Below are 13,508 nucleotides of genomic sequence, written 5' to 3'. Positions count from 1 at the left end.
GTCATGTAAAAACAACATCCAGAAAGATAACAAACCCAGGAAGGGAGCTCCTCTATGAGGCATCAAAAGTAAATCTTTCAAAATTAATTCTGAGTTGATAGCCACTGAATGTTAATGTAAAAATTCATTCTCAGAAAAAATTTGCAATACAACAACTTTGCCATGTACGTTGCTAATGGAGGCCAGAACAAATTACAGATGGATCTTATTAGTCACACTTGCAGAAGGGCTTCAGATGCCTATGTGTAGACATACTTGAGTGCCCTGAAATTCTTCTCATCTTCCATGCAAGTCACCAAGTTTGAAACCTACAGAAATTGATGAAAAGGATTCAAAAGACGGGGAAAAAAGGAAGTGAAAGTGTAAAATCCACCTATGTTTGTTATTCAACTGCCACTGGAATTTATTTGTAATGGAATATATGATTAAGCAGAACTACAGAATAGTCAATGTAACAGGCTTCAAGCCGTGCTGCATTCAACCTACCATGCTACCATAGAAAGCATACCAACCTCGTGCATAAAGAATTAGAAGCAACTTTTGAGTTTCAGAGTTCCCTCAAACCCAAATATTTACTCCCATGATCTTCTGTGGTCCACTGCAACAAAGCTTACTAACCATGCATGCAAGGGGAGGCAACTCCTGAGTTTTAGAGTCCACCTCAAATCCAAATTTTTGAGGCCTGTAAATAAGAAAAATAGTGACATAATGTTCTAGTTGCTGCTTGGGTGGAGGTTTTTGGTTTTCTCCAGTCCCAACTAATGGAAAACCTAAGATTTGGGAAGTGATCCTAGGCATATGGTACTCTGGGATTCCTTAAAGACATGGCACTAAGCGACCAAGAGCAATTTTGGTCTTCTTGAGAATAAATGGGATCAATAATTTGGCTAGCAGTGATACTCAAACTTTGTTCTTGTAAAGGTATCTCCCAAGGTATTGACACTTTTTCTCAGCTAAGTAGCAGGGTTCATCAGTGTGGACTTTTGGATCTAGTCTTTGGATGGATCTATGGTGGGTTTTGGGAACTCCAACTGTTCCTATTCGACCTTTCAAATCTTAGAAAAGGGTCATGTAATTGATTTTGTCATCCCTTTTATTGAACTCATTGTTGGAACTTGCATTTCCTTAACTCATGAAGACAGTCTTCATTCTTGCAAATCTTACTTCGATTCATTAATAAAAGATGCCATGGAGGTTCCTCTTGCTAAGTTGATTTGGAAGGCAAAGATTTCTCCAAAAGTTCATTCCACAGCTTGGTTGGCTATGCCCAATAAAGTAAACGTCAAAAGTATGCTTCAAGCTAGGAAACCTAAAATACCATAGTGGGACATTCGTGTTCTACACAAAAGAAATGAAGGGACTAGTGAACACCTCTTTTTGTAATGTCTTTTCTCTCTCTCCTCAAGTCAAAGATTGTTTAATAATTCAGATTAGAGTTAGATTCCTCCCTGGGGTATTCAATCAATATTTGTTAAAGCTTTCTAAGGTTTTGGTAGAGAGAGAAGCAGAAAAAAATCTTGTGATCTTCCATTTGCCTTGCTCTAATTTAAACCATTTGGGTGTAAAAAACACAAAAAAATCTGAAGATTGTCACAAAGATTGGGAGTTTGTCTACAATAGAGTTGCCTTCCTTGCTTTCCTATGGGCTTAAATATTCCTGAGGTATATTTTAGGGAAACCAAGTAGTAACCACCCCCTCCTTCCAGTAATTACATCCTCATCCCCGATGGTGTTTGAAGTTCAACTTTGATTGGAGACTGTTTGCAATAATGAAATTAGCTCACTCCAAGCATAGGTTTGTGGAAATGCTACTGAGGCAGAGGCAGAAGCTATGTAATAGGGAAGATCAAATTGACAGCGGGAGGCGATTCTTGTATAACCCACCAAGTAAACTTTAGATTATGATATATCCATTTAAGATTCAAACAAACAAAATACAATCATATAAAGATGAATCCAAGCTTATGAAAATAAATTTGAAATGGCATAAAAACAGAAAGCATCAGCACTGAACCTGCAAGATGACTTGAGCTAGGTGGTCAAACATTCTTGTTCTTCTTCATCTTAGAAGGTGGCCATCGGCCCTTCTTCCTCATCCGTCTCTTCCGGACAAGACGTTTTCTTCGAAGCCTAATCTTCTTCGCAATTTTCATCCTCAACTTCTGCTCAAGCTTCAACTGTAGCTTGGACTCCAATGGAAGATTCTCCACTGGCACAACATCTTCTTCTCCCTCTGATGCAGTCTCACCACCATCAGGAGCCACTCCATCAACGTCAGAAGAAGCCTTAACAATCACTCCATCTCTTTGTTTGACAGTAAAAGGAGCATGAAGCCTAACTCCATTAAAAGATTTCAGATGCGTATCATTAGGTTTCACAAGGAACCTGGAGACTGAAAACAAATACAGATTCATACAAAAGTTTGAGTCAAATTACAATTATAAGAGAGTAGGAAAATTTATCTGAAACAAAACCCAGGTCAATCATGGCTTCTAAGGACGAAGGAAAATGTCATTCAAACATTGAGATGAGGAAATACAAATCCTGAAGTAATTGAAACTACTTGTTCGACAGAAAGCCCAAATGAGAAGAAAGCAAACAAGAAGAAAAAGAGGACAAACAAGAAAACATATATACGATAGCATCCCCATTCTTTTTCCTATATTTGCATTTCTCCAACCTAAGAACCTGTCACAACCCCATCGCTCTCTCCCTCTATATCCCTTAAAAATGCAGTAAATATGGGTCTCCATGTGTTCGTAAAAAACCCCAAGTGAGAGTTGGGTACAAGAACGGGCATTCGGAAGCAACAACTACAAATTTGAAAGAAAAAGGACAGACCCAATTGATATCATGAAAAAAATTAAACAAACCCAAGTCGGAACAGGATGGTAACATACAGAAGAATCGGTGAAATGACAAAAGGAAAGCAAATGAGAGAGTGATGGAAAAGAAAGGCATTGTAGTTACCTGGGGTAGCAGTGATAGCCATAGTTGATACAGATAGAGATAGTGATACAGAGGTGAGAGGACTCCATTGAAGGACACCCATTTCTCCCCCCCTCTTTTTCCTACTTTGTCTTTGGATAAGCTGTGAGGTCCTCTTCTCCTTCACTCCTACGGGGAACAAACAGGATAAAACCAAAAGTACTAACCTCACACGCCTGTGACAAAAGGGTATGACAATGCCCAATAAAAGGTAAAATTTTAAAACTTGCCCTTATTTAGCAAGAAAAATATTAATCCAATTGGAAAAAAGGGTGACTTAGAATTGTGGGATTTGGGTTTTACTTGTTATTTTCAATTTGATAGTAAATTTTGTTTTTATTTTTTTATTTTTTTATTTTTTTCTATTTTTTATTTTTTATTATGACCCTAGTAATCAAATTAGATTGTACTTTGTGATAGAGTAGGAAGTTATTCCCGTCATTGTGATCAAATTATAATACCAATTTATCAAAATCATCAAGAAATTAAGGGCATCAAAATTGAAGTGTTTTTATGATTTTATACCTAATTCCCTCTATCAAGTCTCTATTATTAATTTATTATTAGAACACTAGCAAAATGTTCTGACTTCAGAGTATAAATGTTGATGTTAGCCAGACAAAACTCATAAGTTCAACCTAAATTTTTGGTCATTTGGACCAAAATTACATTGAATCCATTATTGAACTCATCAGAGCTGTTGTATTCATGTATGTAATTGAAAGCCATTTGAAAAAATCATATTAAAATTATCCTACATTGTGTTTGATTCTTGGGAAATATGTGAGCTAGAAAATGATTATTTTTTTCTATTTGAATAAAACATGGGGAGAAAGAGAGGAAAAATGCATAAAAATTTTCTGTCTGCCTTTTTCTTCTTGTGCATCATCTAAAAATTCATTTTTCTTCCACTCAATTTTTTTCATAAACAACTAAATAAAAAAATTATAATTTTTTTCTTTTATATTAACCAAACACAAGATAATTAAAGCTACAGGGCAAATATGCAGGTCATTTTAGGCTTTGAAGATATATCTTAATATTCTATAATAGGAAGGAATACGATAAATTTGCCAATTAATTATCGATTAGAAATGAGAATAGAAATAAAAAATTGTGTTTATAAAAGCCAAAACTTAGATGTTGATTATCATTCATTTCTATTCCTGTTTAGGATATTCATTGCTCAGCCCAGGGGAAACCTTAACTAAATATTAAAAGGGTGTTTGTTTTTTCACTTTTTCATGACTTATTATAAACTTTTTATTAAATAAAAAAAACCAAAATATTTAACTTTTTTTAAATAAAAAAAATAACATATTGATTTTCCATTACTTTTTAATACTTAATAGAAATAAAATACTACAAAAATAAACAATAATATTTAACACTATTAAGCATTAAGGTTCTATTTAGAATTAAGTAAAAAAACAAACACCACCTAAGTCTCATTTACCCTGACACTAAACTGTGATTCCTGTTTGGAAATAGACCATGTCACACAACAAACGTAAATTACATAAAATGTGAAAAGAGGCGCTCCAGCCTGGTTTGCATTGGAGGATTTTAAAAATATGAATCATAACAGCTCAAAAATCAATATTCTCAGGATTCTGCATTTCTGTTAGGCAACATGAGCTATTCTTCCTTGCCTACTCCCTGAAAAAAAAAGGGCCAACATATTAATATGCAGAATGAGGGTGAGACAGAAAATTTGGTAGGTGTTTTGGGAGGCACTCATTCAGGAACTCCATCTGCCCTCTCCACCAATACCCAAAAAGGCCTATTAGTTGCAGAAATCCAAGAAAAGCCTCCAGCAAAAAACTGAAAAGAGAAAAATTGAGAATCCAACAACAGAATCAGTAAGGTGATTGAAAAATTTGCTATCTCAACAACAGAAAGTAGTCTGGACGAACTGCTTCAGAGAAGTTTCCATACTGAGTCAGGATAAAATTTGTACTTCTGAACACTGAAGGAACAGTACTTAAATATTTGTTCTTTTCAGGGTTAAATTTTATATGCAAAGGAAACTGTGAATGTCCTTTTTTTTGTTTTGGTTTTGGCCAGGAAAAAGGGATTCTTGTGTTGGAAAATCAGTATTGCACGGAGAAAAAATTTACCTTGTTTATGAAAGAGCATGAGAGCGGAAAATGAGAGGGTAGGTGCAGCAAAAGCCACTGCTCCAACACTGCATAAAAGGTGAAAGTGAGTCTAAACACATAAAACTAATTTCATAGAATGGTGTAACAATCAGAGAAATGGTACAGATACGTGCCTGTTGCTTTGAACTTAAAATTAAGTTTTGGCAATATACCAATGTTTTGTTGAAATTATAGTATAAATGTTTATAAATAGATAGGACCGAGATGCTCATGCTTCAATCTATTGTATATCATTTTTAGTGTATAAATTTGGGTCAAGGACAGTACAATTAAAGGATTCATTTAAGGATATCACAGAGGCTAAACAAAAAATAACATTTGAGGGATTTGAATTCCATCACTTACCACAGAAAGCAATGGACCTTGCTTGAACTTGTCATGAAATGAAAATGCTAAAGGTTTCGGATTTTCGCCAGGCCCCCTAATAAACCCACTGGATTCATATGATAGCAAACTATAGATTAGATATCATCTTTAAGCTAATACTAAAATGCTCTCATTCAAGATATGAAAGAAACCAAAAAGGCACACCATTTGAAAAATAGGGGGAAGACAGCTGCTGACATAATAATACTCACATTAATGATGCAGAAATCAGAGGATTCCTTCTAACATCATATATGGCAATGAGACCCTTGTATAATTCATCCCCACCTTTATATGACAAAGCCAGTCGCTCTCCTGTAGCATCCCAAGCTATCTTCTCAATGCCTTGACTGCATGAAATAACAGGATCATGTGAGAGGGAAAAAGAAAACAAAAGAAAAGAAAATAATTTTTAACAAATACCACCATGCACAACAGAATCTGATTGAAAACACATGTTGTTCCAATATTATTCAATAACCGAATTTCAGATCTAAACCTACTAACACAGCAATGTATCTCTGCTTAGACAACCAAAAATATGAACTGCTATACACATTTGCTGTCCAGGAAAAGGTGCTGTTAATTAATGTTAAAGAGCCAAAAACCAAGAAAAAAAATTTATACAATCAGAAAAGAGGAGAGAATAAGAGAGAGAGAACCAAATAGAGCAAACCTAAAAACTCAGAAATATTTCAGAATAAAGTACAAAGGTGAGGGTGGAGAACAAAATCCCAAGAAAATGACTTAGTTGCTTGCAAGGTGAACCAGGTTACCAACATTACCAAGTCATCTACTACCATTCATGCAATACACACACGATCAAACAGGAAGATTATCAAATTTTACCAAAAAACTTACAAGATCATTTTTTTTTTATAGAAATGTGAATGCATGTGTGTGGGTGGGCGGTAGTTGTTTATAAATAATGAGAATGGAATATAGAGAGAAGGATAACAGATCCTTTGAGCAGAAATAATTATATGAGGGGAAAAAGGACAAAAAGGGGTATGTCTAACAGATTAATCCCTGGCCCAGTAAGACAATACTAAGGTACTCAGAGAATTCCTAGGCAAAATCCTAAGAGTCATGATGTAACACAAACCCTCCAATACATCTTCCACCATTTTCCTCTTGATCTTGAAGATTATGGCATTCCTCTCAAACCAGATGAACCACAACATAGCAAGGCTCCTCTTTTAACTAACCTATTGGCTTCCCAATTTGTAGATCTAGACTTTCACAAGAAAAAGTAATCCAGCTCCCTTAGGAGGTCCCATAATGTTTCATGTTTGATGATGGTCCCTATCTCCAAGACCCTCTCAATTTTTATTTTCTATTTTTCATAAAGATCTTTAAAATAAAACATTTACACCTTAATAGCTTTTGCATGGAAAATAAGCTTTCAACCATTTTTATGACATTTGGTTATAAAGCTATTCACCTGGAATAATAAAATTTATTTCTTAGCTGGCTGACACTGTTTCTACAAATGCTATGGAACAGCATCAAGCAAATAAGCCTTTTTCTAGGGACAAGATAAGTGAAGAAAGGTCAAGGATTTCATTTCATGGCTATTAAGATTTCTGCAAAAATTTATCAAACCTGTGATTTGCTATTTGATCATTCAAAAAAAAAAAAAAAAAGATTTCTGCAAAAATTTAATTTCCCAACAGGGAAACCACTGGAGGGGAAACAGAAGCCGGTGACAGGAGCTTCACTCCATTCCTGGAACTTGTAGAAGCAGGGAGGAAGAAAAAGGGTTGACCCTCCCCACTAAAGATCTTCCAAAAACAGAATATCAAATCCATTAACAACTATGATTCCATTCCCAAAGAAAATAAATAATACAAAAAAGGAATGGAACCAAATGAAATCCCTACCTGCCTGTCAAAGACATTATCTCTGGCAAATCAACTGGTAACAGGTGTGCATCTGAAGCCAATCATCATAGATAAACAAAATTAACAAATGAACTCCACAAGTGAAATCAATTAAATCTATAACAGTGTGTTTAAATAAATTAAATACAGGCCCTAGATTCCATCAATAAGCCTTAATCAAAAGAAGTTCAGCAGACAAAATTAGTATGCTTTTTCTATATATAATAGAATTAGAATAAAAAAGCACCAAGAAGGGTAAAATCTATGCACACAAGCACAAAATTAGTATGCTACAGCTGAGGACTAACAGACGAAACATCATGGCATTAATACAAGACCGCTAGTTTACCAAAGTTCTAGTACCATGTTAAGTTACCAAATTTCCTAAAAGCTTAAGTTGTTATGATTTGGACTCATAATATATATTGTACTCTTAACATTCAGGAAGCACATCTCACCAGTATATTTACCACATGTCATTTACATGGATCCCTTCCCTCAACTTAACAGAACATGCTAATAGTATTGGGTTTTACGCGGTTATACAAACCTTAGAAGTCAAAATAGGGCATTTCCCTTCTTTCTCCACTTTCCCTAATTAAAATATCTTTTATTTAGCAAAAAATAATATCAATGGAAAGGCAACCAACTAACCAATATCTTCAAATCTTTCACATTATATTAGATATAAGTTGTCTTGGAAAAAATGGAAAATTCTCCCAACACAAGGGTTTTCTTTTTAAGTTACAAGCAAAAAATGTTATTACAAAATTCTTCTTAAAGTTTTCTAAATGGGTACAGTTCTCAATCACACATCGGTTGACATAAAGCAATTCAAGACTATTTTTCAACTATAATTGTTGATGGATATATTTCTGAGATGAAGCAATTTCATGACAATTATCCCTACATTTTCATCGAGAACTAGAAAAAGGCACTTATAAAATGAAGAAATGGTATTATACAAAACACATACATTTAATTCTACATGCATACTCAAATTCAAGTAAAAATGAAAAGTCTTAGATATTCACTTTCATGCAGCTGGTCCCAAGCTATAGAAAGAAGTGTTGTGTTGTGTGCCAGATAGCTAATATAGAGCCTTAGTCAAATCACATTGAACATGAGCCTTGCAATATTTTCCTATCAAAACCTAGGGCATTGTTGGTAAACAATATGTCAGAGCAGCACCTGAGTGCAAAGAAAATGAGGAATTAATTTTTTCATATTAGAAGTGTAGATCAGTCAACATACAAGGACTGCACGCTTTACCTAAGAGAGAGCTTTAACATACAATGTAAGTGTGAGATCATAAAGAAAGAAAATTAGTCAAAGAAAAATGCAAGTTAGAAAGAGAAAGTAAAATTATGCAGAGTAATTTACAAGAAAGGATGAATTATCCTTCAAGCCAAACTCAAAATGAAGACAAGAGCACAAGCAAATAATTTACACTAATGTTTCATTTTTACATGTATGGAACCCCACATATTCCAAAACATTTCTAGTTTCAACCAATATATCTTCAGAAAATTGTGAGAATCACAGAGCTTATATCTTATAAATTGACAAACCTTCTCGTCCCAGACACTAGAAATGTGTGAAGAGAATGACTAAATATTAGAACTAGAAAATAAAGCTTGCATACCCAATGATGGAGGCTTTGATGCAAAGTGAACAGAACCCAATGTTGAGGATTTTGAGAAAGCAATCAGTACCATATGCCCATCAGGATCCCATGTTGCTCCCTTATAAGAAAAGACACGGTGCTCATTTTTAATAACAAATATATATATATATATCATTAAATAAATGAAGTGAAGCATATAAGGAAAGATGAAAGATCTAAAACCATTTGCCTCCTGATTAGCCAACCTAGGCCTCTGAGGGCCGGAAGCTACCATGTACCAAGAGAAGTCAAGAATCCTCCACCATGGGCATCTACCTCCCATGGAAGAACAGAAAATAACACCAGAGGAATCTCCATGAAATTTGTTATCCTCGTGGAAGGTTTTTCTTTTATGCATTTTTATAAAGTTAAACTTTCTACTTTAATGGTCAAGCCAATCCAAATTAGCTTGAAGAAGATGTGAACCGTGTTATTCTTATAATCTCTAGTAGTCCCTCCAATAGTCATCTTACCGTGACAAAACCACTAGTTGAAGACCATGGTTCTGATGTCCATGTGTTTGTCTCCCAAAGATAAAATGTTCCATCACTGCAAAAGAACACAATGATCAGCTCATCAAATCAACAGCATGCAAATTAGCAAGTTAGCAATTAGCCAAGTTCTGATAGTAAATGACTGTACAATTTGGCAGATAAAAAATAATCTCCAGTAGGTGACCACTTCAGTATTGATATGCCTCCTAATCCCCGTCGAATGGGTGTCCCTAGCCCTGTAAATAATATGAGGCAATAAAATCATCATCTTAAATAAGATAAATAAGGTTTAGAACAAGGAAATATAATCACCAAATAAAAACCACAAATATAACATCTCTCAGTCAAAGTTCAAACCCAATATTTCAAATATCGTGTACAGACTACCATTTCAAGTGACAATTATTATAAACGTCTATCAAGATTGTTTTAGTGGAAGTGATTGCAAATGTAATTTCTCATTATTTTCTTACATGGTGCTCCACACTTACGGAGTTTCAGGGTGGTTCTTTCAGATGCACATTTTGTATGCATAAATCTTGCATATCCATTTGCTAAAAAAATCATCTGCTATTTATTTCAGAAAAAGGAGTCAAGAATTACTTTGCTATTATTAGTGTCATTTCTATAGAATTTTATCATCTGAAGATACCAACTTATGTGTGTTGTACAGGCATACGAATGGTATATTTTTCTCAAGAAATAAAAGCAAAATGAGCAAAGGAACTGAACAAGATTAATATTAAAAATAACATTTATAAACGTACACACACATATATATGGATGCATTTATACATACACACACACACACACACACACACATATGTACAGAGAGAGAGAGAGAAGTTCAAATAATAAACATGACAGAACAGTGAAAAAGAGAATAATAGAATCCAATTACATTTAAATCATCTGGCAAGCTACTCAACAAAGATCAGAAGAAGTACCAACTATGAGACAAAAAAATTGAGGGGAGGATGTTTTTATCATACCTTTAGCAACATCCCATATGGTGAATGACGAGCTTTCATATGAAGCAGATGCCAAATATGTAATGACAGGTCAAGGAAATTTTAGTTTAGGCTGTTGCACAAAATCTCAAGACTCCAAATGTGACCTACTTCATTCAACTAAGGCAATCTCACAACATTGTAAAGTATAAAATAAGTACAAATGGTTGATAAGAACCTATCAAATAAATAAAATAACAACAGAACAGTAATGCATACAGCATAACTCTGGGTTCCTGCAACAAATTACAAACACATCTCAAAGGGCAACACTCAAATGGCTGCCATATGCATGTGAAAGAAGGTAGATTAATAAAAAAGAAGCTTGGTGTTGTAAAGAGTTGTTATGATTGATATCTCAGCTTCTAGAACAAATGCTCCTATTACCAAAAATGACATGAAACTACAGTTAAATAATATAATTAAATGCCAGATGAAAATTTGTTTGGATATCTTCCATTAGGACTCCATGATAGTGCACTAATTTGTTCATCATTTTGACTTTGTAGGAAATCTACCACAGTCCACCGAATTCCAGAGCCTCTAGCAACAGTTCCGAAGAAAGGGGCAACCCCAGATCTTGCAATTGCAGCATTGCCAGGATAAGAAGCAGCCCACATACAAATACCACCCCTGAAAGTGCAATTCAATCCAATTACTGATAAAATATACAGGTTTAAAACTGATGGTAGACCTACATTACACCTAATGTCAATTTACTAAAATCATGATGAGAATGCAGTGATGTAATGATACTTGCTTGCATGCTACAGAAAGCGTCTTCCCGCCATTAGGCCTCCACTCAATAAGTTTGACATCTCTTTGTGACTCATGGGTTAGAATGCATGGCTCCTTCCCTTCTGTCCAAAAGAAAATGTTTTACTTCACTAGCATGAGAGTTTGCATTCATAAGAATCTAAAAGATGTTGAAAAGGAAACTGACAAAAAGAATAAAAAGTGCCAACAAAATCAGCAAAAGAACAGCAAGTATTTCAATGAATGCTACTGACCTGAATCCTCATAATCTCGAACTATAACTTGATTTGGCCCAGAGATAAATGCTAAAATATGCTTATGTCGGTGCCAACTTACTCCTTGAAGATCGACCTCTGGTAAACAGTTTACCTGTAAAAGTTTAGGATGTGAAAAACAAGTCTTAAAACTCCTCAACCACTTTCTTCTTAACTTGTTCTCACAGATGTGCTTAAGATAGTGGTGTTTATATATGTGTAGACGCTGTTTGTCAAGATGACATGTTTAAGTCGCATTGCCCAGGCTGAAATGTTTAATCCTTGTTACCAAGAAAATTTAGGAAAAAGCACTATCTGCCCTGCCCCAGATTTTTTATTGACAAGTTGCATAATCACAGTCCACAACAGTGAGCTCATTCTTCCAAGTATCCCCCTGGCATTTCCAGTGAGCTATAGATCTTAAAGCAAATGGGCATTCATTCCTCAGCTGAACATGATTCTACTGCTGCATCTAAGGGCATTGCATAGGTACGGCAGGATTAATTAGCACAGCACCCATCATCCATCACCAAAGGGAATTCCAACCATATGAATATCATTTAAAAGATTGCAATTCAAAGAGGAAGAAGAAAAACAATATCATGATGCAATGATTTTAACCATCTAATTCAAAGGAATAAAACGATTTAATAAACTTCCATCTAATTCATCATCGAGAACATTAACCCCAAGCTCTAAAATCCCATTCAGGGCATTAAGCATTCCAGTTGAATCACAAGCATCCTCTGGATATTCAAACTGAAGCAATTGTGTGTCTGACTTGGGCCTAAATGACATGATAATCAATAGAAATACTCCAAAGTCCAAACACTCCATCTTTGTATAGATATTGAGGCGGATTGACACTAAGATGGAATGCCCACTTATATGCCCAATGTTCCTGCCCTAAATACATCTTCAGTAAAACAAAAAAGATTACATTCAAAGGGAAATCCCATTAGATGGTTCACGAGGTACACCTCTCACTCCCACCCATTAGGCACTCAAACAATGATCTCTACATACAAGTCACCTAAAGACCTAACAATAAATAAAGTGCTTATAGAGGTTTCAAAAGCCCAATTCAAGAATCAAAGTATGCCCTTACATCATTGGGATGAAAGAACCGTTTGAGTGAATCATTCACGATCCGCTGCAATGCTGTTGATAAATCCTTTCTCCTTGGAGCAACACTCTCCCCGGTTACTTGTGGCGGTTGCTCTGCTCCATGCTCAGGACTCAGAGCCAACAGTTGATCCCACTGAAAAGGAACCGGACTGAATACCATTCCCTGTAATCAGTTGGCACAAAATTTCAAATTCCGCTCAAAATATTCAAAATTGACACCCAGCACTAAAACATAGACTTCTGCGTGCCGTTTATATGAATAAACATGAAATTGAGGGGATGGGTTACAAGTTGTTTTCCATATGCGTCCTTCGCTCCATCATCAGAAAGGTTCAGGGCGGTAACTGTAGGTATCAATACAAAGCACAAAAATGTCAAGAGTTCATTCGAGAACAAAAACCCTAGAACTCAATGCAAACCAGCTAGACGAGACGTCGTACTCAAATTCCTGTTAATTTCGCAGACGGTGACTGAACCCGGCTGAGGAAACGATCGCATCTTTCGAAGATGAATAAGTGTAGGCTGCTTATTTTGGGCCAATGTTTTAGTGTTTCAATGCTCGGAAATGACAAAACCCTAGGAGAGAGAAGCTCTTCTTGTTAGTTGAATTGGCTTTTGCGTGTGAAGAGACAATGGAGGCTGAAGCAGAGGGAAGAGACAGGACCCACTTTCTCCTGAATTTTGAGTTGGGCTTAATGTATAAATTTCTTAAAATAGTGAGGCAAAAATGCTAAAATAGTATTAAAAAAATTTAAAGTTAATTTTACTTACCTCCCCTCAAATTTCGACTAAATATATTTA

The 13,508-nt window shown here is 35.3% G+C and overlaps 2 protein-coding genes across 5 annotated transcripts; both read right to left on the bottom strand.

The window, feature by feature from the left end:
• Positions 1–55: 55 nt before the first annotated feature.
• Positions 56–3,193, bottom strand: LOC100248273 (large ribosomal subunit protein cL37 alpha). Its single transcript, XM_002283951.5, has 3 exons — positions 2,971–3,193; positions 2,015–2,392; positions 56–308 (listed from the first exon to the last, which is right to left on the bottom strand). Exons 1-2 carry the CDS (start codon positions 3,050–3,052, stop codon positions 2,040–2,042), a joined length of 435 nt encoding a protein of 144 aa, XP_002283987.1. The 5' UTR covers positions 3,053–3,193; the 3' UTR covers positions 56–308; positions 2,015–2,039.
• Positions 3,194–4,359: 1,166 nt separating this feature from the next.
• On the bottom strand, positions 4,360–13,392 carry LOC100248313 (aladin). Of its 4 annotated transcripts, XR_786422.3 has the most exons (16): positions 13,148–13,392; positions 12,996–13,051; positions 12,688–12,870; positions 11,580–11,694; positions 11,330–11,429; positions 11,023–11,202; positions 10,552–10,610; positions 9,708–9,795; positions 9,539–9,614; positions 9,045–9,144; positions 7,400–7,451; positions 5,729–5,866; positions 5,496–5,583; positions 5,109–5,176; positions 4,726–4,812; positions 4,360–4,647 (listed from the first exon to the last, which is right to left on the bottom strand). XR_786422.3 is itself a non-coding variant. In XM_002283960.5 (15 exons), exons 1-14 carry the CDS (start codon positions 13,203–13,205, stop codon positions 5,114–5,116), a joined length of 1,356 nt encoding a protein of 451 aa, XP_002283996.1. In that variant the 5' UTR covers positions 13,206–13,392; the 3' UTR covers positions 4,360–4,812; positions 5,109–5,113. The 4 variants fall into 4 exon arrangements, 3 of the variants coding, with proteins under 3 accessions (XP_002283996.1, XP_010653679.1, XP_010653680.1); XM_002283960.5 differs by having other exon boundaries at positions 4,360–4,812; XM_010655377.3 differs by lacking the exon at positions 4,726–4,812.
• Between the last annotated feature and the right edge of the window lie 116 nt (positions 13,393–13,508).

Source organism: Vitis vinifera, chromosome 8, assembly GCF_030704535.1.
Source record: "Vitis vinifera cultivar Pinot Noir 40024 chromosome 8, ASM3070453v1".
NCBI classification, from domain to species: Eukaryota; Viridiplantae; Streptophyta; class Magnoliopsida; order Vitales; family Vitaceae; genus Vitis; species Vitis vinifera.
The sequence above is the reverse complement of the archived record's forward strand: the minus strand, read 5'-3'. Positions and strand labels throughout refer to the sequence as shown.